We start from the raw sequence: 25,267 nt of genomic DNA, 5'->3' as shown, positions 1-25,267 counted from the left end.
CTTTCCATTGCCAGTTTGAACTTCTAACACGGCAGGGATAATAACCCACTGGGCACAGACGTCAATTCAACTGCTATTTCACGTTGGTTCAACATAATTTCATTGAAATGTGGAAACAACATTGATTCAACCAGTGGGTGCCCAGTGGGAAGGAAGGGAGTGGTTTGTGACACACAAGAGCAACCGCGGGTTAACGCTCGCTCCGACTGAATCAAGTCTCTAATTTTAGAAAGAAGATAAAAAGGTCTGGAGTATGGAAACTAGTGATGCGTTGCCACTTATCAAACCAATCAAGTTTTTTGCATAGGTGGAGTTGGCTGGCAGCAGACTGGGCTGTGGGTGAAGGAAGCAGGTTGGACTGTAGTGGGAGCAGCCTGGGTGGGGCTGGCAGCAGGTTGGACTGTAGTGGGAGCACCCTGGGTGGGGCTGGCAGCAGGTTGGACTGTAGTGGGAGCAGCCTGGGTGGGGCTGGCAGCAGGTTGGACTGTAGTGGGAGCACCCTGGGTGGGGCTGGCAACAGGTTGGACTGTAGTGGGAGCAGCCTGGGTGGGGCTGGCAGCAGGTTGGACTGTAGTGGGAGCAGCCTGGGTGGGGCTGGCAGCAGGTTGGACTGTAGTGGGAGCAGCCTGGGTGGGGCTGGCAGCAGGTTGGACTGTAGTGGGAGCAGCCTGGGTGGGGCTGGCAGCAGGTTGGACTGTAGTGAGAGCAGCCTGGGTGGGGCTGGCAGCAGGTTGGACTGTAGTGGGAGCAGCTTGGGTGGGGCTGGCAGCAGGTTGGACTGTAGTGGGAGCAGCCTGGGTAGGGCTGGCAGCAGGTTGGACTGTAGTGGGAGCAGCCTGGGTGGGGCTGGCAGCAGGTTGGACTGTAGTGGGAGCAGCCTGGGTGGGGCTGGCAGCAGGTTGGACTGTAATAGGAGCAGCCTGGGTGGGGCTGGCAGCAGGTTGGACTGTAATGGGAGCAGCCTGGGTGGGGCTGGCAGCAGGTTGGACTGTAGTGGGAGCACCCTGGGTGGGGCTGGCAGCAGGTTGGACTGTAGTGGGAGCAGCCTGGGTGGGGCTGGCAGCAGGTTGGACTGTAGTGGGAGCAGCCTGGGTGGGGCTGGCAGCAAGTTGGACTGTAGTGGGAGCAGCCTGGGTGGGGCTGGCAGCAGGTTGGACTGTAGTGGGAGCAGCCTGGGTGGGGCTGGCAGCAGAGAAGTCAGCAGTGCTGGTGGTGGTGGTGAAGTTATCCAGAAGACTACCAACTATGGGGTCCATTGCATAGTCCTCAAAATCAGTCTCCTCCGAGTCAGGGTCCATGTCCTGCATGGCCTTCCCAGTTTGCCTGAGCAGGTAGCCCACACACCAATCAGCTCTCCTGAAAATGAAATAGTAAACAGAATGCAAAACAAGGCAAAAATAGATGAATATGATTACTCACAATATCTTCATCATATCAAAACCACTGATACAGTTTTGTTTCTGCCATGTTTTAATGGATGTAGTGATATTAGTTAAGAAATGTTCTGAGGTTCCTCTTAGAGGCTATAGCAGAGAAGAGCACTTACAGAGGCTGTAGCAGAGCTGACGGTGCCCTGAGAGACAGCAGAGGCAGTGGTGGTCTTCACAGAAGCTGTAGCAGAGAGGGTCTGGGAGAAAGGCGAAGTGGTCTTCACAGAGGCTGTAGCAGGGGCCAGAAGAAAGGGGAAATTAAGATTATTATATAACCTAATATGAAAATTATTTGAGGGTAAACCGTATTAAAAACAAATATATACAGGCTGGTAGCCTCGGGGTTAGAGTGTTGGACCATTAACCGAAAGGCTGCTGTTTCTAAGACCGGAGCCGACAATGGGAAAAAATCTGTTACTGTGCCCTTGAGCAAGGAACTTAACCCTAATTGCTCCAGGGGCGCTGTACAAAGGCGACCCTGGCCATGACCCGACTAAGTTAAGGTTTGGTCTTGCTGCAGACACGAGAGCCCCTAAAACCTTTGCTCATTGAACTGCAAAAGAGAGAGAAAAATCTAATAGTCACAATGAAGAGAGGAGGAACCCAAGTCACCTGCCAAAAGGATCATTGCAGCAGAGCCATAGTAGTTGAGGAAAAATTATGTAACAAAAAATATAATATTTACCATTGACAACAAGTTGAATGCAGTCCTCAATGGAGGAGTCTGAACAGAAGACAGAGACGCAGGTACTGGCAGAGCTATAGCTGATGGCCCAGCAGGTCCACTGGTAGAGACTAGAGTATGGTATCTAATTTCATTAAATTAGAAAAGAGAATACATGTTTTTTAACCTGTAAGCTTGATTAATTTTACCTCCTGGGGGTGAAATCCACAGATACATCTCTGAAGCCCTCCGAACAGAGTTGTCCACGGACCTGCAGTGGGCAATTCTCTATCTGTAACAATACATCAGGAAGCCTGTGTTAGGAAGTCCCCTGCTAGTGACTTCACAATCTCAAAGCACTCTCAAGTAACTCACCCCACTACCCCACCCACACACCCGAAACCGGGAGTCAAGGGGTGATGAACTCTGGCTCTCGCTGGAACTTTCCTTAACCTGTTGTGATTGGTTGACAAGATCACAGCTTGGGAGTTTGACACTGTGTATACTCTCTGAAATGTTACTGTTCTATATCGTGGAGCTCCGCCCCATAGGGGAGCTCTGCTCCTATTGGTTTACCCCGCTGCCTAGGCAGCGAACAGCCTGAGACAAAATTATGTACACACCTGCAGCCAATAGGAGTACAGGTGTCCCTATAAGAGGGGACGCATCCCCTCAATCAGCCTCCCTTTATCTTCAGCGACTGGACTAGACTGAAGAGCCTACGAAGACGAAGACTCAGGACGAAGATACGCCGTCGATTTCCAGCTCTCAACGTCGTCCTAGAATGAGCACACCGGGAAGTTTTCCACCCCCAAAAGCTATTTTCAGAGCTCAATGCCGCTGCTCCTCCATGGCGGCTGCGGACTCCCACGACCTATGTTTCGTGTGTTTGCGTTCACAGCACACCAAGGACGGCATCAGCGATCCCCCTATTTGCGCCAGCTGCGCCCTCCTTCCATTGAAGGAGAGGAAGCAGCGCTGGGCGTTTTTTAGGGAGGATATCCCTTTAGAGGACGTGCTATCGGTGTTAGCTCAGCTTCTGAGGCATCATCCGAAGGCGCCGACTCTGGAGAAGACAGGGATGACGGGGATGAGATGGACATTCCTATGGAACTGTCCGTCCCTCTGACCCAAACCTTCAAGACCCCCTTTCCTTTGGAGAGTGAGAGGTCCTGTACTTCCCTGGGCGATGACGACACGGGCTCTGAGAGATCAGTAGCCCTGTCCTTCGCTGCAGCCTCTCTGCGCTCAGACTTTCCTTTGAGAGGGCTGCTAGACGTTTGGAGATAGCGCTGCCCCCCATTCCCTCCGGACCGGATGTGGACATGATGGAGGGCGGCCCCTATTCTCGGCCAAGGAGGGTGGTGGAGCCTCTGGCTCCAGCAATGCCCTCGCTTGCAAATTACGTTGAGGGCTCATGGGAGGCGCCTCTGGCGGCGCGTTCGCCGGCCAAGGCGTACCTCCCATTCACCAGAGTGGAGGGAAGGCAACAGGGCTTCACAAAGGGAATCCCCAGGCTAGAGAGCGCCCTGGCTGCGTATCTCGTTCCGGGTTCGAGTCCCTGGCCCTCTTCCAAAAAGCCCACTTTGCCGACGCAGAAGGACCGTTTCACAGCACAGCTGGTAGAAAAGTCCTTTACGTTGGGGGCCCAAGCTGTAGCAGCAAACAACATTGCCCTCCTAGCGGCCTCACTGTCCCGTCTAACCACGGGTAAGACTGAGCTCGACAGGGAGGAGATGGAAGAGGCGTCCAGGATTTCTGCCGCTATTCTCCACCTGACACAGGCGTCGGCTGTCTGCGCGGGGAGGTCCATGGCCACTTCGGTGGTTGCGGAGCGACACCTGTGGCTGTCATTAACAACCATGAAGGAAGCCAATAGAGCGTCGCTCTTGAACGCCCCCTTCTCTGACGACGGACTCATCGGAGTTGCCGTCAAAGAGGTGACGGAGCGCTTCATGAAGCTCGACGAGGAGAGGAAGCAGCTGGCCAGACACCTGCCACTGGCAGGGAGAGCAGGCCACGTGACTCCAAAACCGTCCACCTCCATCGCCTCTAGTAGAGCAGGCTCTACTGCGAGGTGTCGTGCCCGGCGCAAGACGGCGGCTTCGAGCAGCAGGAGAGAGGGTTCCGCCCCCCCAGCAGCACCTGAGGCCCCGATGATGCCGCCGACGAGGGAAGTCATTAGAGCGTCGACCTGGCAGCCTAAGGACAACCAGAAGAGACGGCACACGTGACGGGACGTGGGGGAGAGAATGGAGGATGGCACATCGACAAGTTCGACTGCACCCGCTATTCCCCCCCACCCTTCTGTTGAGGGTATGGAAGAGAATGTTTTTGTAGATGTGTGTAATAAAGAGCTGGCTCCACCTGACTTTGTCACAAAAGAGCCCCTTTTTCATAATACATCCGAGAGCTTTCGACTTTTCTCACCCTCTCTCTCTCTCACCACTCTGAGTGCAGCTCAGCCCACCTAGAGTGCGTAGCTGAGCACACACGAGGCAGGTGTAAAAAAGGTATCAAGGCGCTGCTTTGTGTGACCTCATAAAGACCTCACTTTACAGACTCCGGGGAGTGCTGTAGTGAGTGTCTCACATAGCAGGCTGTAGTCTCAGCCAGATAATGGCATGATGACGCGACCGCTATTCAAGGACGGCGCTCTGTCTCAGGCTAACACCTCAGTCAGTGCAGTTCAGACCCGTGCTCCGTTCACGGAGGGCCGGAATACGACGGTTACGAGTTTAACAAACGTATCGGCGCCCCCGTTTCTCTCAGAACGCGCTAATGTTTCCTCTCCCTTTCTTGGGAGGCCCGCTTTGGGCTGTTCCACCACTTCAGTGCTGGGGAACAGCGGCGGCGAGGGCCATAGAGGAATACAGGTCCTTCCTACTGAAAGTACCACAGCTTCGCGCTCTTCCGCTTTCTCTGTATTGCTGGGAGTGGCGGTGAAGCTGCACTCTCTCCCACTGGCTAGACCAGGTGCCGGAGAAGGGTTATGCCATCCAATTCCATCGGACCCCCCCCCCCCCCCCGTTCAGGGTGGTGGTGGAGACGGTGATGAAAACGCCCGAAAAAGTGGCCGCTCTGGTTTCAGAGATTACGGAACTTTTGGCGAAGGAGGCGGTCACATTAGTTCCCCGGGAGCAAAGGAACAAAGGGCTATATTCACCCTAATTCCTGGTGCTCAAAAAGACGGGGGGAATGAGGCCGATATTGGATTTACGCATTCTCAACGAGAGCTTAGCCAAACGGCCCTTCTGAATGCTAACGACAAAACGTCTACTGGAATGTGTCCAGAAGGGAGACTTTTGTACGAGCATAGACCTAAAGGACGCGTACTTTCATGTGCCGGTGCAGCCGCGTCACAGAAAGTTTATGCGATTCGCCTTTCAAGGGGTGGCGTACGAGTTCACGAGGATGCCATTCGGGTACGTCCTGGCACCTCGCACGTTTTCCAAGTGTGTGGAGGCGGCATTGGAACCGTTGCGTCGTCAGGGAATAAGGCTACTAGCCTACCTAGACGACCTACTGGTTCTCGCCCCGTCAGCAGAGCTGGCGTTCACTCACACGACACAGACAGTGATTCATCTCACGAGTCTGGGGTTCGCTGTGAATTGGAAAAAGAGCGCGCCCTGGCCCAGTCATCAGATTGTCTACATGGGGATACAGCTAGACACTGTAATGATGAGGGCTCAAATTTCGGACCCTCGAAGGGTAGCCCTGTTGCTAGCTCTGAGAAGGTTTTGTTCTAATCACACGGTAACGGCGCTGTCAGTTATGTCACTCTTGGGTCTCATGTCGCATTTGCGCACCGACCGTGGCCGAGAGTTCTCCTGTATGCTTTCCCACCGCTGTCCTGCATTCTCCCACTGTTAGCCAGGGTGAGATCAGGCGGGCTGTCAATCATATTGGTGGCTCCCGATCGCCCAGGGGCTCCATGGTTCGCGGAGATGATTCAGATGTTGATGGCGCCACCTTGGCCAGGCGGGAGGTGCGATAGGGCAATTGCCCATAATCGGCCAACCACTGAAGGCTTGGCTCCTGAGAGGGACAGGCTAGAGCGCCGTGGGTTATCTGATTCTGTAATCAGGACCATACAGGGTTCACGTGCCAGTTCCACTTCCAGGGTGTATGCCAGCAAATGGAACGTGTTTTCACAGTGGTGTGCCACAGAAAATGTGGACCCTGTGTGCTGTCAGGTTGAGAGTGTTCTCTCATTCCTACAGTTTTTATTTGATAAGCAACGTTCGCCCGCCACCATTAAGGTGTTTGCAGCGGCGATTTCGGCTTGTCATGAGGGGTTTGGCAGAGACACTGTCTTCAGCCACCCTCTGGTGAAACGTTTCCTTTTGGGAACACGGCGGCTTATGCCAACGCCTAGAGCCACGCTTCCTCAGTGGGATTTGGCTCTGGTACTCGAAGCGCTCTGTGAGTCGCCATTCGAACCATTAAATCAAATTCCCCTCAAGATGCTGTCTGTGAAGACGGCACTGTTGCTCGCTTTGACTACTGGTATAAGAGCCCACTCCACTCGTGGAGTGGCGGCTTCTACTGCCCTTTTCAGAGGAACAGGGGTAGAGGATATCTGTGCAGCAGCGTCGTGGTCGTCACCGTCTCCATTTATCCGTTTCTATCTCTTGGATATGTCTTCTAATTCTTTGGCTCGGTCTGTACTCAGCGTAGCTGATGGGAGGCCTTGAGCTAGGAGAAAGGAGTGCAGGACTAAAAGAGGTAGGTCTCTTTCAGGTCCGCTCCTGTTAGAGGGAGACATATATGACATGACTCCTGACTGACATGTTCAGTACAGTAGAGGGAATGTTATTTATCTGCCCACCAGTATTACTGGGTTGGGGCGGAATGATGAGGGAAATAGTTTTTGTAACTTTGTTACATTACTATGGACCGGTCATAAAATATTGAAGGAATTGTGACGTCGTCTATCTGCTGGTTCAGTTTAGTATGACTCGTATTCTGGTTATCTGCCCACTAGACATTGGCAATGTTACAGGCCCAACCTTTTCATTTAGGTGGGAAGTGTTGGGCTCGGCAGGGAGTACATTTTGGAATGTTGCGCTCCGCCTTAAACCAATAGGAGCAGAGCTCCCTTATGGGGCGGAGCTCCACGATATAGAACGATAGTTACCGGAGTTGTAACTCCAGTTCTATGAGTGGAGCGGAGCCCCATAGGACTTCAGGCCCTGCCGACCCTCTAGTCTCACTGAAGATAATTCTCGGGAGGCTGATTGAGGGGAAGCGTCCCCTCTTATAGGGACGCCTGTACTCCTATTGGCTGCAGGTGTGTGCATAATTTTGTCTCAGGCTGATCGCTGCCTAGGCAGCGGGGTAAACCAATAGGAGCAGAGCTCCCCTATGGGGCTCCGCTCCACTCATAGAACTGAAGTTACAACTCCGGTAACTATCGTTAACTGAAACGTTACCCTTAAAGTTCCCATGCTATCTAGCTTGCCCGGCAGCTAAGTTTAGCAGCAACTATTGACAGCCACAAGTTAGCAGTTGCTATATAAATTATACTGTTGAAAAACAAGTTGGCTCACAGTTGCAGTATTTCTTTTTTTAAAAATATTTTCTTATCTTGTGGTATGAAAAGCTGATATTCCAGGAGAAGGTTGACTAGCTACAGTTCTGTCTCAATCGTGCACTGTCTGGATGTCGTTATTTTTTCCCTAGGTGGTTGGCTATGTCAACCAATAGTCGCACCTCTCCATTTTTTGCACCCTGCTATAGGCTGTGTCTTTCTTCCAATGAATGAGAAGCTATACATGATTGGCTTTTAAACATGGAGCTCATGGTTGACAGCCTAACGTGAGTAAAATAGCGCCAGTGCCATGCTCTACCAACTGAGCTACTGAGGACCACGCTGAGTATGATATGCACTAATATACAGCCACTGACACGTACAGGACAAGCTTGTATGTGCTGCCCTCCAATGGATCGAAATGGAGCAACAGGCCCTCCCAGTCGTACTGTAGCTCCACATCGTTGGGTTGGGTAGTAGTCTACAGGTGAAAGCAGTTTGGCAGCCAGTATCCCATCTATCCAACCCAGCTAGTTCAAATAAACACGCACTTCACACGGACTTGTAATTCAGGCCATAAAACCAAAGGGATTTAACAGACAAAACCTTCATCCCCTTCTCCTCAATGTAGTCTTCTATGATTGTTGATGGCAGAGAATAGACCAACACATTGGGTCCAGATGGGAACAGAGGGAGAGAGGGTGAGAGAGAGACAGAAGGAGACAGAGAAGGTGAAAAATAAGATACGTTGGCATGTTTTGGAGGCCCTGCCATAAGAGAGACAGACAGAGAGAGGGATAATAAAGAGATTGATGTACATCTGTCATGCATTATTTCAGGGAAAGAGCGAGAGAGAGAGAGAGAGAGAGAGAGAGAGAGACTATGTGAGGAGAAGGAATGATTGGGTCTCTCCTTTTTCAGGGGTATAATCACCACACATACTCACAATCCCTCTGAATTCCTCAGAAAGGAGTAGCCCTGCTTTGTGTCTCTGGATGGAACTGGTTCATAACCAGGTACTGATGGTCTTCAAACAAACGTCTTCTTCTAATCAGGCTGGATTGGACCGCTGGGGCTCTGGGGCTGCCTCTAGGTACGTAGAGAGGAAATGATCTCTCTCTGCTTTTCTCTGATTACCTCTCTCTCTTACTTTGTATCTCTCTCTTTCTCTCTCCAACTCTTTGTCTCTCTATCCCCCTCACTTTCTTGCTCCATCTCTCTTTCTTCCTCCCTCCTGTTCTTTCTATCTCTCCCCTGGTACATCATCTTGTACTCAGATAGAATTGGAGTGGTTCCCAGTCCTGATTAGAGGGCTCTAACCTCTGCTAAAACCTCCTGCAGGGTCCATACACAGAGGAGAATAATACACCTATCTTCACAATCTATTCTATTCTGTTCTATTCTATGCTATTCTATTCTATTGTACTGGAATCTACAGTATTCTATTCTACTGGATTCCATTTTGATGTTCCCCTAAATGGGAACTTCCTTCCCCTGTGAGACCCAAACGTAGAACCAAATGAGGAAAACATGTTATTACCCTTCAGAAATACACTGCTCAAAAAAATAAAGGGAACACTTAAACAACACAATGTAACTCCAAGTCAATCACACTTCTGTGAAATGAAACTGTCCACTTAGGAAGCTACACTGATTGACAATACATTTCACATGCTGTTGTGCAAATGGAATAGACAACAGGTGGAAATTATAGGCAATTAGCAAGACACCCCCAATAAAGGACTGGTTTTGCAGGTGGTGACCACAGACCACTTCTCAGTTCCTATGCTTCCTGGCTGATGTTTTGGTCACTTTTGAACGCTGGCGGTGCTTTCACTCTAGTGGTAGCATGAGACGGAGTCTACAACCCACACAAGTGGCTCAGATAGTGCAGCTCATCCAGGATGGCACATCAATGCGAGCTGTGGCAAGAAGGTTTGCTGTGTCTGTTAGCGTAGTGTCCAGAGCATGGAGGCGCTCCCAGGAGACAGGCCAGTACATCAGGAGACGTGGAGGAGGCCGTAGGAGGGCAACAACCCAGCAGCAGGACTGCTACCTCCGCCTTTGTGCAAGGAGGAGCAGGAGGAGCACTGCCAGAGCCCTGCAAAATGACCTCCAGCAGGCCACAAATGTGCATGTGTCTGCTCAAACGGTCAGAAACAGACTCCATGAGGGTGGTATGAGGGCCCGACGTCCACAGGTGGGAGTTGTGCTTACAGCCCAACACCGTGCAGGACGTTTGGCATTTGCCAGAGAACACCAAGATTGGCAAATTTGCCACTGGTGCCCTGTGCTCTTCACAGATGAAAGCAGGTTCACACTGAGCACGTGACAGACGTGACAGAGTCTGGAGATGCCGTGGAGAACGTTCTGCTGCCTGCAACATCCTCCAGTATGACCGGTTTGGCGGTGGGTCAGTCATGGTGTGGGGTGGCATTTCTTTGGGGGGCCGCACAGCCCTCCATGTGCTCGCCAGAGGTAGCCTGACTGCCATTAGGTACCGAGATGAGATCCTCAGACCCCTTGTGAGACCATATGCTGGTGCGGTTGGCCCTGGGTTCCTCCTAATGCAAGACAATGCTAGACCTCATGTGGCTGGAGTGTGTCAGCAGTTCCTGCAAGAGGAAGGCATTGATGCTATGGACTGGCCCGCCTGTTCCCCAGACCTGAATCCAATTGAGCACATCTGCGATTTTGTTGTCAGCACATTCAACTATGTAAAGAAAAAAGTATTTAATAAGATTATTTCATTCATTCAGATCTAGGATGTGTTATTTTAGTGTTCCCTTCATTTTTTTGAGCAGTGTACTTTTAATAGGCCCCTGATTATGAAAATAATCTGATTTTTGATTTTCAAATTTATAGAACAATTTTCTGGAAACTTTGCAAAAGGCCACATTGGGCTTCAATGTATGAAAATTTTACATTAAGAAAACGGTGAAAATCTATAAAAATCACATCAAAATGAATCTAAAGCATTAACATGTGATGTAAAATCACATGTTTCAGCTCCTGAGTGGCGCAGTGGTCTAAGGCACTGCTTTGCAGTGCTAACTGTGCCACTAGAGATCCTGGTTCGAATCCAGGCTCTGTCGCAGCCGGCCGCGACAGGGAGACTCATGGGTGGCGCACAATTGGCCCAGGGTAGGGGAGGGAATGGCCGGCAGGGATGTAGCTCAGTTGATAGAGCATGGCGTTTGCAATGCCAGGGTTGTGGGTTTGATTCCCACGGGGGGCCAGTATAAAAAAAAAAAAATGTATTCACTAACTGTAAGTCGCTCTGGATAAGAGCGTCTGCTAAATGACGTAATGTCAAATGGTATATAAATCTGAATATAAGTCATTTTGTCTAAAATAGCTCATTTGAACATATATTTTTGAAAGGATCAACTATTTTGTGTTTTTTCTATGTATGGAGAACATCTAACCTACTTTATTTGGTTGTCCTTTCTGGCTGAGCTTGGAGCGATAACCTCCTATCTTACTTTTTACAACAAAATGAATGTTTGTCAATGGCAGTATTTTCACCTCATAAACCACACCTTTTTGTTTGTCTGTTCTTTTGATGTGTAGAGGGTACATCAAAGTAGCTATTGAAGTATTTGGTTGTCCATATTTGTAGAATTTGGAAGAGAAACAATCTCTCTAACCTTTCTATTAGTATATGAATGCAACCCTTTAAGCCCAATGTTGCGTTTTTGCATCACTTACAAAACTACCTCTAGCTCTGGCTCAGAATGTTTGTTTCTTGATTTTTTGTATTTTTTTTAACATAATCACTACATATTAGAGAACACAGATTTTTTTTTTTCAAGTAATGTACTTGCATGGATGGCTACCAACATACAGTATGCTTGTGTAAGGGACCAGTGTGGTCTCAGACAAGTAGACAGGTTTCTAATGTTTCAGAGGCTACTGATGCCACAACAATCATACTGACACACAACAAATACTAGTAAGAGATGAATCTGGGTCTAATGAGATGCACTAGGTAGTTTTTGACATCATTGTTTAGTTTAGGACCTGTACATGAATGTAGGCAGTGTTGCATTTTTGCAACCATGGGTCTCACAGGGTTAAGCCACTTTTTTTTGCCACATGCCACATGGTTTTGCCATAGGCCTATGTTCCCATCTATGTGGTCTGGTTTAAAGGGAATAAGGCTGTCTTCCCATGTCTGTCACAGTAGTACTGGATTGAACCATCTCCATCCTGTCCTCCTCAATGTTTCAGCATGGTTGTAGGCAGTCAGGTACAGATCCAGAACCAGCTTACCCTCAGTGTGTGTATGTTCATGTTTGCCAACTAACAGACCATTTTTTTGCATTGATGAGAAACATTCTCCTTTCAGTCCCTTCCAATCAATCAACACCCTCTTTAGCAAATCAGTTTTATTCTAACGATCTTAGAATGGCTTATAAATGACACAACACAGGGTTTTCTTGTTGCATTAGAATATTTTTTTTACACTTACGGGATGCCCGGACACAGTCGCCACACCACGAGCGGGAATCGCCTTGGGAACAACGGGCGCCTCTCGGAGCCGAGAGAAAGCATGGCATTGTGGGACATTGGCATCTGAATCAGTTAACATTCTTAGTCTCCGTTACACTAACTGACTCAAAGAAGAGAGGGAAAGAAAGAGAGAACACAAGAGAGAGAGAGCCAGAGGGGGGAAGAGAAAGACAGAGAGAGAGAGGGTGAGAGAGAGAGAGAGAGAGAGAGAGAGAGAGAGAGAGAGAGAGAGGGTGAGAGAGAGAGAGAGAGAGAGAGAGAGAGAGAGAGAGAGAGAGAGAGAGAGAGAGAGAGGAGAGACAAACAGAGAGAAAGACTGAAAGAGAGAAAGGAAGAGAGGTGGATGCCAACTTCTGCATGACTGTGGTAGTCATTACTCAAACATTAGTCATAGTGTCCATTGAGAGGTTCAACGAACAGTGCTTTTTTTTTTTATCCTACAAGACAATGCAGTATGATTAAATAGACTGGATGTTGTGACTGTAGTCTACCTTACATCACCGTTTCTCTCATGTGAATGAAGATATTTAGTGATTTATCCAAAGCAGCAGATGACACCCACTCTCACCAATCCTACAATGTACAATCAGTGATTACTTCAAGGAAAGGAAGGTAGGAATTAAAGAAGAATTGATGGAAGGAATGACTGATGAAAATATTGGTGAAATATTTCATATAATCGGGAAAAGTGACAAGTTCCAATCTCAGCTAGTTGGTGGGGGGGGGGATATAGACTCACTCAGTGAGAATAATATACTACTGTAAGACATAATATTTATTGTTCCCTGCCGCCTAAGGCATTGTATATGGGTTATGCAAGATACCACAATACATCCCTTTCACCACCTGTCAACCTAACATCAAAACAAACACAAATCCAACCACCAAACCATCTCAGATATCACACACATGCACAAGCATAGACACACAGACACACACACAAGCATGAACGTGCGTGCGCGCGCCCGCCCGCACATACACACAGACACAGACACACACACACAGTGTGGGAGTCAAAGTCATCATGAGGAAGTTTCCTATAATACTCTATGACTCAACACTCAACAGCCCCCCAGGCAGAAAAGAAGGAGGGAGAGAAACAAAAGAGGGTGAAAGAGTGATTCGGTGAAAGTGAATGGATCTGACTTCTTGACGCGTCACAGGCCAAGAGAGGGGGAGGGAGGGGGGATTGAGAGGAGGAGGGAGGGGGGATTGAGAGGGGGAGGGAGGGGGGATTGAAAAAGAGAGGAAAAGACTGGGGGGAAGAAAAAATGACTGGCGTTAGTGTGGGAAGAGAGAGGAGGAGCTTGAAAAGTATGAACTTGTGTGTGAAGACGCAGACAGACAGGAGGACAAGCACTAGAACACTAAACGGAGTTTGGAAAACCTTACGACTACCGATGGTCTCTTTAGAACCGGAGATGGTTTGCAATCAACTGAGCAAATAATAGGTTTGAACCAAGCTTGCCCATGAAAGACTCCTCTTCTCGCATCTTCGGAATTCGGTGCTATGACCTGTGTCAATTATACGCTATTAATAGAAGCGTAAAAAGTGGAGAGTTTACCGACTGAACGAAAAGAAGATAAAAGTTGCCATAAAATGTTATCATTATTCTTCTTGATTCTGTACATTCCTGCTGTGATGTCCTCATCGTCACGTAAGTACAGCAGCTCTTCCATGTGATAACACACGTTGTCTGTTTAGCTGGTTTGGTCGGATATAGCCTACTGTTAGATAATAGCCTACTGTCTGAATCCTTGTTTATGGGCTAAACGGTATTGTTTATGCAGGTTTCATAGGGAATTAATGTACAAAATAATTGCTCTAACAATGGCAAGTCCTACATATTTTGAAACGTATATCCATTATAATGTTGGCCTAAAAATAATATTGTGAGGTAAATATTAAGTAATTTGAAATAAAATGCTGGCAATCAGATTTAGTAGGCTACCCTATGTTTCCAACCATTTGAAATTAAATTAACAGGCTAAACTTAATTATAAAGCATTTCATAAAGAAATAAAATAACTGTTGAGATCTGTATCCAGCATCACAATATTTAAAGAATGTCAGTTCCATGAACAATCACTAGCCCTTCTAGATTTGATGAAATTGTGAAATAATAGTCCTAGACACAGATCTCGGTATTCTTGACCATGCTATTGAAAACGGTGTCCTAAGAGGTTGGATTTCAACAGGTCGGCTCATAATTCGTTTAACACATGTAGCACGGGGCTTTACAGAGGCAACACCACGGTGACATCATATGGTCGGGTCTCAGGGAATGTTAACCGCCAGCTTAATGCAAAGTAAAGTAAATAAATCACAGTTATGTGCTGCGGTATGTCGGCTAGATTTTGGGTCTGTGTCCAGTTTATTTGTATAGGTGAGGTCATACAACTCACGTAGGCCTAGATGATTATTGTCCAACCATGAACTTTTTATGTATTTTCAGGTGTTCCGATTAATGAAGAAATGAATGTATGCGACAGTAGTGAGCTTCTGCCTCTATAGCAAGAGGTCTTGGACTTTTATGGTACAGATGATTGTGCACTTTCCACAGAGTTGCTGGTTCAAGAACAAGACCCACTGCTGCCATTCCCCCCCAATTACTCCAGTGATAGATTCATAACAAAGCAATACACGTTTTCTGAAAGGTTCTTGTGCATGGTTTGGATGTGCATCAACACGCTCCTCACCACTGAAGACATTTAGGCTGCCCTGTGAACGGTCTTTCACCTTCCTTTCTATGTGATGTTGAAGCTCTCTAGTTGATGTTCTGTACTTGTTGTCAACCTTTGCAGTGAAACCCCCCACTCATCATAGTCAAAGTAACTGCCATTCAGAAAACATCACATGGCTCAATATGGCTAAATGTTGCATGACTTGTTTCAATTCACTCACATACAAGGCCTCCATCAAATGTTCCACATGTGGCTCCTTTGTCCCGTAGACGGACAGAAACACAGACTACCTTTGAACTGTTCCGTGCAGAAGCGAAAAGTAAACAGTGTTTTAGAAACCAGGGGATTAGTCGCTTTTCATGCATCCTTGACGACTGACATCCAGAACCAGGAGGGTCTAAAACTAGAGGCTATTTTTCATCTTCACAACACCAGTGCTGTAATACAGGGCTTTAGCTCGACAGCTTGTGTGTTTACTTAGATTAAAAGCAGTGCTTTTCACCCCTGAGAAATAAACAGGGTGTGCAGGCTTTTGTTCCATCCAAGCACTTAACACACCTGATCGAACTGATCACCATCTTGGCTCTGTGCCTGGATGAAACAAAACCCTGCACAAATTATCAATGCTCAGTCTCAGACATAAACGAAAACAAACATTCTGTACAAGCCGTATAATCGGTGCACAAAACACTCTTACCAGAAAAAATAAAACGTTTTGTACCTTCTTTCACCAAAAACACCTTTGCACCTTTAAACCATCATCTATCTGAGCAGCCTTACCTCAGGAGACCTCCTTTCTAAAAACAAATACAATTTTACAGCCCATAGTTACTTCTTCAGAACCAATCAGGAGAGTAAATACACAAGTGTAATTGCATCTGTCGTTGAGGTCTTTAGACTGAACGTTCTGCTCCTTAATTCAGGGGCATTCCCTCTGCCTGGCCCTTCCTGTAACACTGTGATGGTGAGACCATGATCGTTATGGAGCTGGATCGTTGTTTGATTGGCTAATCACGGCCTGGCTTCCTCTCCCTGATGACACATACACAGCATCAGCGTTGCCAGTGTTTTGGTGTAAATAGTGTGTGTGTTGTTGAGGAGTTTTGGTCAAATTAACGTCTTCGCAAGAGCTTTCTCAAAGCACAACACAGCCTTTATCTGAGGCAGCTGTTTAAGACTTGTGGCTTGAGGCTGAGACTTGTAGAGGTCTGACAATGTGATAAACACTCTGGGCCTATGGAAGTGGAAATCTGGGTTCACTACTGACCTGGGAGTTACTGCTGTGTTCTAGAATACAGTGGCCTATTTGTCGGATATTCTCTTCTGAATCATTGAATCAGTAAAAACACATCTCCCTCTACTCTCTCTCTTTCCCCTCTCATTTGTTTCTTTCCCTCTGATTACTAGGAATTAATAGTTCATGCAACCATTCTTTCATCCATTTATTCACTCCTCCCTTCTCTCCCCTCCAGAGATGGCAGGGATCTACCCCCAGGACCCAGCCCTGCCCATCGGCTCCACCCTCACTGCCACATGTTCAGTCAGCCCTGATCTGGGCCTCCACGCCAGCTCTCTGTTCTGGAGCCTGAATGGCCGCCGGCTGCCCAGTTCTTCCTACAGCGTGTTGAGCCCTACGGCCCTCAGTGTCACCCTGCCGGGCCTGCCAGCCTCTAGGCAGAGGTCAGGGGACAACCTGGTGTGTCACAACCATGGAGGACATGTTCTGGCCGGGTCCTGTCTCTACATTGGGAGTAAGTGGAGCAACACACACACACACACACACACACACACACACATCTAGCAGCAGCATCTAGCACACACACATAGCTAAAAGTTAACAGTGTTATACCAGTCTTATATCAGAGGACCAACCTGTGGTGGATCAGTAACTGTGGGGCCTTTAGTCCTGTTGACTCCTGTGTGACTACACCATGTTGTGGTGCATTACTCCCTCTATTAGTCACTGGACATGGAGTCTGACACACCCACACACACACACAGGTCTGATATACACACACACACACAAGCACACACACAGTGTTGTCATAGTGCCCTATTTTCAGCGTGACATCCCTGTTCAACACCTTGTGTTCAGAATGGTATGGAATATAAGTCCCAGAATTTTAACCCCAGACAGACAGAAGAACATTCTGGACTAAAATATATCCTCTCTCCCGCCACCCACCTTCTCCCTCAGTGCCTCCAGGGAAGCCAGTCAACTTGACCTGCTGGTCCAGAAACACCAAAGACCTGACCTGTCGTTGGGCACCGGGTGGACAGGGAGAGACCTTCATCAAGACCAAATACACACTCAAATACAAACTCAGGTACACACTCCTTACACACACTTAATACACACACGCATGCACACACATTCTAATACAGTCTGAGTCTAATACACGTGTGTGTGTGTGTGTGTGTAGGTGGTATGGCAGAGAGAAAGAATGTGAGGAGTACAGTGCCGCCCACCCATACTCATGCTACATACCTCGTGACCTCGCCCTCTTCACGCCCTACGAGATCTGGGTGGAAGCCACCAATCAGCTCGGCTCAGCCACCTCTGATGTCATCACCCTGGATGTCCTAGACGTGGGTGAGTGTGTGCATACGTGCAAGTGTGTGTGTATGAGAGAGATAGAGAGAGAGAGAGACAGACAGAGAGTAAGTCCCTGAACTTTGACCCTCTGGCTTTAGAGCTTTACATCTTGCCCCAGTTAGAAGTTGCTGTTGGGCACAGATCCAGGATCAGCTTACCTAGCCCAAGTCCTAACAGTAACCATTAGTGGAGAATCATAAAACTGACCTTAGATAAGCGTCTAGGACCAACTTTATCCTACTACTTAAATCCCAACCCAGGATTTTGGGGGTGAGGGGGAACACACGCACATACACAAATGCACAAATGGGGGAGGGCAGGCAGTGTGACGAATGGAAGAAGACCAGACACACCCTGCCTTTTGGTGAGCTCATTTCCCTTTTACTCACGCTGGGTGGGCACACACACACACACACACACACACACACACACACACACACACGCACACACCCTGCGGATGGGGAAGGGCAAGGAAGGTGGGCGATTGACGCTTGACACCACTCGAGTTCCTACTCGCTGCTCCCTCATTTCCCAACCTCCACACTGAAACTAATAACACACACTAACAGTACCTGTACTGTATGAGTTACTGTTAGGGTCAGAGCCAATTAACTCAGAGGAGAAAGAAATAAGCATTATTTTAGACAGATCTTGCTGCTTTAAAGTAGTTTTCTGAGTTACCCTACCTCTTTCCCCTCCCCGTCCACAGTAACGACGGACCCTCCATCAGGTGTGAGTGTGAGTCGTGTGGGTGACCTGGAGGACCACCTGAGTGTTCGATGGGAGTCTCCCCCAGCTCTCAAAGACTTCCTGTTCCAGGCCAAGTACCAGATACGCTACCGACTGGAGGACAGCTCAGGCTGGAAGGTCATGGATGACATTGGGAACCAGACATCATGTCGTCTGGCAGGCCTGAGACCGGGCACTGTGTATTTTGTCCAGGTACGGTGTGTGTGTTTGTGTTTGTATATGTGTGTATGTGTGTGTGTGTGTAGTAATCCCAGTGTGTTCTATGCAGGTGCGCTGTAACCCAGTAGGGATCTATGGGTCTCGTAGGGCTGGTATCTGGAGTGAATGGAGTCATCCTACTGCTGCTTCTACACCTCATAGTGGTGAGGACACACTCTCACACACACTCTCACACACACACACACACACACACACACACTCTAACCCCCTCTCTCCCCTCTTATAGGGCGTGTATTATCAGGTTCGTGTGACTCCAAGTCTGGAGACTCCAATTCTACGTTACGTCGAGAGCTGAAGCAGTTCTTCGGCTGGGTACGGAATCATGCGTATGGCTGCAGCGGCATGTCAATCAAACTCTACGACCAATGGAGAGTCTGGATGCAGAAGTCCCACAAAACACGCAACCAGGTAGATAAGGATCTAAGTAGAACCCACCCACACACAGATCTTATTCAATCATTTGTATTCTCATGTTTGAATCGTTCAGCTTTTCTTGCACAGAGAAATCCTCATAGGTTTTTCTCTCTCTCAGGTCCTACAAGGGGATAAGTCATAGTACGCATCACCTCTGCCTTTAAACAACCAGCAAAGAAGTCAAGACAACAAACGTGTGTGTGTGTGTTAAAAATGGTGTCCCCTGAGTGCTGTGGTTTTGCATACACCATTCAGTGATGGAGGAAGGGGGCAACAATACAAACTTGGGGACAGTGTCTCTACAACAGCTGCCCTAGACTATGCTGTAATTATTTAACAAGACATGGAGGAATAAGACATTGAGGAATAGTAATCTTCTTCTTACTGTGGAAACACTGGCAGCTCTGAAAAGCTAGAGATCCACAGCACCCTCTAGTGGAAGCTAACATACTGGGAGGAACAGTGGAGATAGAGGGCATAGTAATGTTTCTACTCACGTCCCGGTCTTAAACCATGATGACCCAGTCGGAACTGTCTGTGACCCACTATTTGGGAACCCTGGTCTGCAGGGGGGCACTGTTACAGGACTATAGACTGACATTGTTGTCTGTAGCAGTGTGGAGATCTGTCTTAATAATAAGTAGGGTCAGGAGGTTTTCCTGATCATATGGCCCTGCCCAGGAAAACCTCCTGACCCTAATGCTAATGTTTACCTGTGGAGGCAGTTCCCCACCTTTATTTTTGTACAGAATTGTAATATCATATTTAAACTGTTATATTTTGTTTTGTTACTAAGTTATGTTTAGTTAGTGATAATTTTATTGATTTAATTATGAATTATAGTTTTGTTTTAAAGAGTTTGGAAGTCATTCTATTCACCCGCATGCCCTCGCACACACCCGCAGACACACAGCTGTGTTCAGCTATTAACTTATAGCCTGTCATGTTTATGTTACTGACGTTACACTGGGGGAACAGGAATTATGTTCTCTATATGTAATCTATACATGACTCCATTAATCCAGTTTTTACATGACTGGGCTTACATCACAAATTACTCCTGTGCCCTATTTTAATCTAAAATTACTTTGTGACAGAAAATTGTATATGAGTCTAATTTTCATGTTCACAACAGTGGCAAGCTAGTGGCGATACGTAATTGATAGCAACCCGACTGTTTTCCAGCATGTTTAGGGTCAGCGCTTGCGTTGTCTGTCTGATGTTGATGACATGGCTGCAGGGTCCCGTTACTGCGGCCTGCGGTTGTACTGAGTCAGTGCCTGTTAATAATTAACCTGTGTTTGTTGGTCAGAGCTCTGCTCACAGTCTTTAGTTACCTCTCTCTGCCTCCCAACACCCTTTATGTAAAGATATCCTATACAGTAACTTAAAGCTATACTCAGCAATATGACATCATTATGCACTGCGGGTCAGATTTCTGCTTACAGAAACAGCAGCAATGCAAATTAGGAAGAGACAAAAGTGGCAGTCTTGATCAATCTGAATTCTGTTGTTGTTTATGTATGTATGTTAAGCGGGAAGATGCCCCAATATGTGCGATGATGTCATATTGCTGAGTCTCCATTTGAAGGGTCAGATTTGAAATACCTCCTGCTTTACAGTGTGTACCAGAGAGACAGAGGGGGCATTAAACGATTGCTGCAGGTGGGCAAAGTGTAGCTAATTGTCTATGTGTGACTAACTGGGTTGAAACCTTGGTCATCTGCATGCCACAACATCGTTAACCAGCTGAGCTAAAGCCTGGGCATTAGCTAAAGCCTCGACTAGCTACCGCAAGTCTTCAGGTGTCAGGGAAGCGTACTCACCACATGAACATGGAGCCACCTCTATGACACATGAACACTAAGACGAGAAGTGAGATGGTGATTTAGATGTACCCAGGGCTGCAGAATGGAGATAACGTTTCCTCAGCTTGTAAAGACCATCTATAATTCAGCCTTCGAGGCTGTGCTTTTCCTGAAGAGGCTGGATGTGCCGGAAGTGAATCAGTGACAGAACAGCAAAGAGTAAAGGGAAGAGAAGGAGAGGAGAGAGAGAGAGAGAGATCTGTGTGCACAGAGTAGAGTTGTCAACTTATTCTGGGATACCTTTCAAGTGAAGTGGTCTAAAGAAATAAATTATAGGAAGTGAAGCAGGAAGGACCCATACAGAGGACATGTTTGGACTAACAGGATCAAACCAGACAGAATCTCTTCTCCTGCTTGTTACTGTTGTGGTGATTGGTGATTGCATTTCTAGCTCAAGAGGCTGCCAGTGAATCACAGGGCTGCCCTCTCAGACACAACTGACTGCTCTGGGAGAAAGTCCTCAGCATTCTCTGAGGGTTGACAACCCTAGTTGGGAGTGACAGAAGAACAAAGCGTAAAGGAGGAAGAGAGGCGGGGGTAGGAAAATAGAGAGAGAGATCGACAAATCATGGAGGAGGTTAAGAGACGTCCGATAATCGCTGGCAGAGAGAAAGGTTCGTAGAAGACATCTATTATGTAACATGTTTAAATTAAAACTTTAATTTAGTTCACAGGGACAGTGCTCAACACTGTCATACTTCTGTTTTAACGTCAATGGAAAAGTGAAATGTAAACTGGAGTAGGATGAGTATGGAGGGTAAACTCACAATTGTATTTTTGTTTTACATGACTGGAAAATAAACATGATCATTATCATCACCATCGTTACTCATTGCTAGGGCCAGGCCCCGGTCGCTATGCTCTCCCTACAACCATTGGCTACATCAATCATGACCTCACCAAGCCCAGTAGCCCCGCCTACTCCTTCCACAGACGTATGAGCAGCAACAGTAAGTCTCTGAGGTCAATCTCAGTCTCCTTGCCTATTTCTCTTGTATGGTGAATAGACCTTATTCACACCACTGCCATGAGGATTCACACTCCAGGCTAGTAGGGCAGGAAGCAGAAGTCTATGGAAAATACTGCTGAAATGTTCCTCAAGTTTGACCTTTAAATTCACCTTTGACTTTTATTAATATGAATTATTGTGCGTTCTTCTCCACAGTGTTCTCTGTGGATTCCAGTCCAGGACCCCAGTACCACATCGATGCCAAGATGACCCGGTTCGGCCGCGTCGGTACCCCTTCTTACTCCATGCTAGGCAGGGCAAGACGCGCCGGTGAGACTAGCTACTCCCTGAATCAGATAAATTGTTCCATCAAACTCTATTATGCCAATGGGCATTTATTGATGGACATTCTCTCTCTCTCTCTCTCTCTCCATCACTCTCACTTCTAGCTGAACTCTTCCAGACTCCAGGTCCAGGTGCCTACAGCCCAGAGAAAGCTCCGCCCCTAAACGCTCATCTCAGACCTCCCTCCTACACTATTGGCTCTCGGACACACTACCGTATAATGGATTCTGTGCCCGCCCCTAACAGGTACAAATGAAAGAGAAGAGAGAGAGAGGGTAAAGAGGGACCCTATATCATTCATATCATTCTAATCATCCTCCCAGGTACACCCTCCCTAACCTGCTGGGTTCTCAGGTGCCCCACAAGCCGTCCAGTGCCAGCTACAGCTTGGTGGGGCGCAGACAGGTTGGTGCTCCATCAGAAGACCTGTCCATGACCCCTGGACCAGGACGCTACAACAGAACTGATCCCAGTGTCTACCTCACACGACAGCCCTCCTTCTCAATGCAGGTTTATAGCTTTATCTTTTATTCATTTATGTATGGTATTTAATTTGCCTTTTAGCTATTTATTTACAATTGAATATTTTGTATAGTATTTTCTTGCATATATTTTCCTCTAGACTAGAGTATTGTGATGTTTTCAATGCCCTTGAAATTATGTTGGATGTGATTTTGATTTTGATCCAGAGCCGGACCACCCGGCCGAGTGATCAGTCTCAGAAACCTGGGCCAGGGACCCACAGCCCGGAGAAGGTCCTGCTCCATCTCCCCAGACCTCCTGCCTTCTCCCTGGGCATCAGACACTCGGAGTTCGTCACTCCTCTGGTGGTGGTTGTTTCCGACTGATGTTTATTTATTTTTATTCTCTTTTTATTGGAGTTTCACACACAGAGTTTGTGGAAATGGCAGAGCCAGTTCTGAGTTAGGTACCATTGTGTTGTTTTAATGAGCACTTTTAGCACAATGTTGGGAAAGTGCCTTACAAATAAAGTGTTTTTATTATCATTGTTAAGCCAAGTTGTGGTTTACAAATGCGTTTGATCTATGCATGTGACCTGTGTGTGTGTGTGTGTGTACACATGAGCATGTGTGTGTGTTATCTCAGTGTGTGTGTGTGTGTGTTCAGTGTGCAGGCATAGTGATAGTAATAGGTAGACTCCAGTCACTGCTCTGTCCCAGCCCCATCAGTTCTATGGAACACACCTGAACTACATAAGACCTCCCAGGAAACAGCCCTGGTAGAACCTTCTTGGTGTCCTCAAATGGATCCAACTACAGAGAGTGGGAGAGAGAGAAAGGGAGACAGAAAAAATTGAGTGAGAGGGGGGAGGAGAGAGAGAGTGAGAAAAGGAGAGAAAGACAGTGTCACACACACACACACACACACACACACTATAAGAGTCTGTACTCACGGTGATCTCATGTGGGGTACCCTTGTTGTCCCAGTGGTATCTGACTTGGTACTTGAGGGGGAAGAGGGTGTGGTCAGACCAGGAAGGGGGAGGGGCCCACTTCACTAACAGCTTCCACTTCCCGGGAACGACTCGCACAGTCACATTCACAGGGGGGTCCGGCTTCACTACACACGCACACACACACACTGGTTCACAATGATCCTCCTACTAATATTCCAATAGGTGGGAGACACACAGACAGAGACAAAGAGACAGGTTTTTACCAATATCCTCTATTGTGAAGGTCTGTAGGTGGGAGGCGCTGCCATTAGGGTTGACTGCTGTGATGTTGAGCTTGTAAGACGTGTAGAGCTTTAGACCCTCTAGGACACAGAGCCTCCTCGCCCCTGGAGAGGAGCCATTCACCCCAGGGAGAGAGGACTCTGGGCTGGGGAGAGGCGGCATGGAGGTGGGGTAGGGACGGCACTGCTGGATCTCTCCGCCTTTCATACTAGGACATAGGGAGTGATAAACTGAGAAAGGGGGATGTTTTTAGCATCTACAAGCCTCTCTCTCTCTCAAACTCTTTCTCACACACACACACACACACACACACACACAAACAATTTACCTGTAGGTGGTGATGTACTGTATGGGAAGCGGGGTCTGTGGCGGCTCAGACCAGGAGCAGAGGGCTTTGAAGGGGTAACTGGGAGACCAGCAACGTACCTCTGGAGGGGAGGGGGGGTCTGCCAGGGGCATAGGATACACCCACTCAGAACTCACCCCTCAAACACCAACAGGGGAGAGGGAGAAAGCAGTGGAAGGGGAGAGAGAAGAGGGAAAGTAGGAAATAGGGGTGGAGAGAAGGAGGAGAGGGGAGGGGGCGAGACAGAGACAGAGAAAGGAAAGAAACAGGGAATATGGAGAGGGAAGGAAAGGAAAGGAGAGAAGAGAGCTATGTGTAAGGATTCCAGACAGGTCCTCATCTCTGAGGATGCAGTCTCACCCCTTTCTGCTCTGTTCTCACCTGACGGAGCTGTCGGAACCGTCCCATCGCTGCAGAGTACACCGGTAAGAAGAGTCACCACAGCACACGCACACAGCCAGAACAGAACACACATACAACGCCGGGGGGACACATAGTCCTGGACGTACATTCCTCTTATGTTAAAAACAGACAGGCTACAATGACTGACTGACTGGCTGACTAACTAATGTTCTAATATTGACAGTTCTGCAAAGCTGCCCACAATCCAAAGTCTCCTCTCATCGGCTGGATTCCAAATAAAGTCCCTACCCCCTAGCTAACAGTGCCTACCCCTAGGTTGATTTGAAATTGTGCAACACTAGGGTTGTAAAACTACAGGTAATTTACTAAAGTTAACAGAATGTTCAGTAATTTTGGTAATTAACAGGTAAGCTATGGCAAACTATGTTAACATTGGTAATTCATACTTGAATAACTTTTACAAATGTATTCATAGAAACTATTAATTATATATTTATTTTATTTTTACCAATGAATTTCTAGTGGATAGACCAGGGCTCTCCAACCCGGTTACTGGAGAGCTACCCTCATGTAGGTTTTCACTCCAACCCCTCTTGTAACTAACCTGATTCAGCTTATCAACCAGCTAATTATTAGAATTAGGTGCATATGGTTCAAGACAAAATTACGTAATGAATAAAAAAAGCATTTTAATCAACAATGACATAGTTTGCAATTAACTCTGCAATTGTCACCAGTTTGGCCAAAACATTTACCACAAAGACATATTGACATAGTAAAATAAATAAAATATTCTGAAAATATAAACAATATTTCATGCTAAAACTCTCAAACTCTTTACAAGCATTTCGCTACACCTGCAATAACATCTGCTAAATATGTGTATGTGAC

General features: G+C 47.4%; 3 protein-coding genes across 4 annotated transcripts; 2 read left to right on the top strand and 1 right to left on the bottom strand.

Annotated features, from left to right (window-relative positions):
• Positions 1-13,480: 13,480 nt before the first annotated feature.
• crlf1a (cytokine receptor-like factor 1a) lies at positions 13,481-20,866 on the top strand. Its single transcript, XM_084200581.1, has 8 exons — positions 13,481-13,800; positions 16,300-16,578; positions 17,025-17,154; positions 17,251-17,420; positions 18,133-18,365; positions 18,442-18,535; positions 18,619-18,800; positions 18,925-20,866. The coding sequence occupies exons 1-8, from the start codon at positions 13,743-13,745 to the stop codon at positions 18,946-18,948; spliced, it is 1,170 nt and encodes a 389-aa protein (XP_084056707.1). The 5' UTR covers positions 13,481-13,742; the 3' UTR covers positions 18,949-20,866.
• Positions 20,863-22,982, top strand: odf3l2a (outer dense fiber of sperm tails 3-like 2a). The gene is made up of 6 exons (XM_084200584.1): positions 20,863-21,288; positions 21,514-21,624; positions 21,840-21,953; positions 22,073-22,214; positions 22,292-22,478; positions 22,658-22,982. The coding sequence occupies exons 1-6, from the start codon at positions 21,243-21,245 to the stop codon at positions 22,814-22,816; spliced, it is 759 nt and encodes a 252-aa protein (XP_084056710.1). The 5' UTR covers positions 20,863-21,242; the 3' UTR covers positions 22,817-22,982.
• On the bottom strand, positions 22,941-24,592 carry ebi3 (Epstein-Barr virus induced 3). 2 transcript variants are annotated; one of them, XM_084200582.1, is made up of 5 exons: positions 24,395-24,592; positions 23,996-24,152; positions 23,649-23,875; positions 23,383-23,549; positions 22,941-23,242 (listed from the first exon to the last, which is right to left on the bottom strand). In XM_084200582.1, exons 1-5 carry the CDS (start codon positions 24,522-24,524, stop codon positions 23,093-23,095), a joined length of 831 nt encoding a protein of 276 aa, XP_084056708.1. In that variant the 5' UTR covers positions 24,525-24,592; the 3' UTR covers positions 22,941-23,092. The 2 variants fall into 2 exon arrangements, with proteins under 2 accessions (XP_084056708.1, XP_084056709.1); XM_084200583.1 differs by having other exon boundaries at positions 23,996-24,113; positions 24,395-24,589.
• Positions 24,593-25,267: the final 675 nt, after the last annotated feature.

The sequence above is a fragment of the Coregonus lavaretus genome (assembly GCF_964263955.1).
Source record: "Coregonus lavaretus genome assembly, contig: HAP1_SCAFFOLD_575, whole genome shotgun sequence".
In the NCBI taxonomy this organism is placed as follows: domain Eukaryota; kingdom Metazoa; phylum Chordata; class Actinopteri; order Salmoniformes; family Salmonidae; genus Coregonus; species Coregonus lavaretus.
The sequence above is the reverse complement of the archived record's forward strand: the minus strand, read 5'-3'. Positions and strand labels throughout refer to the sequence as shown.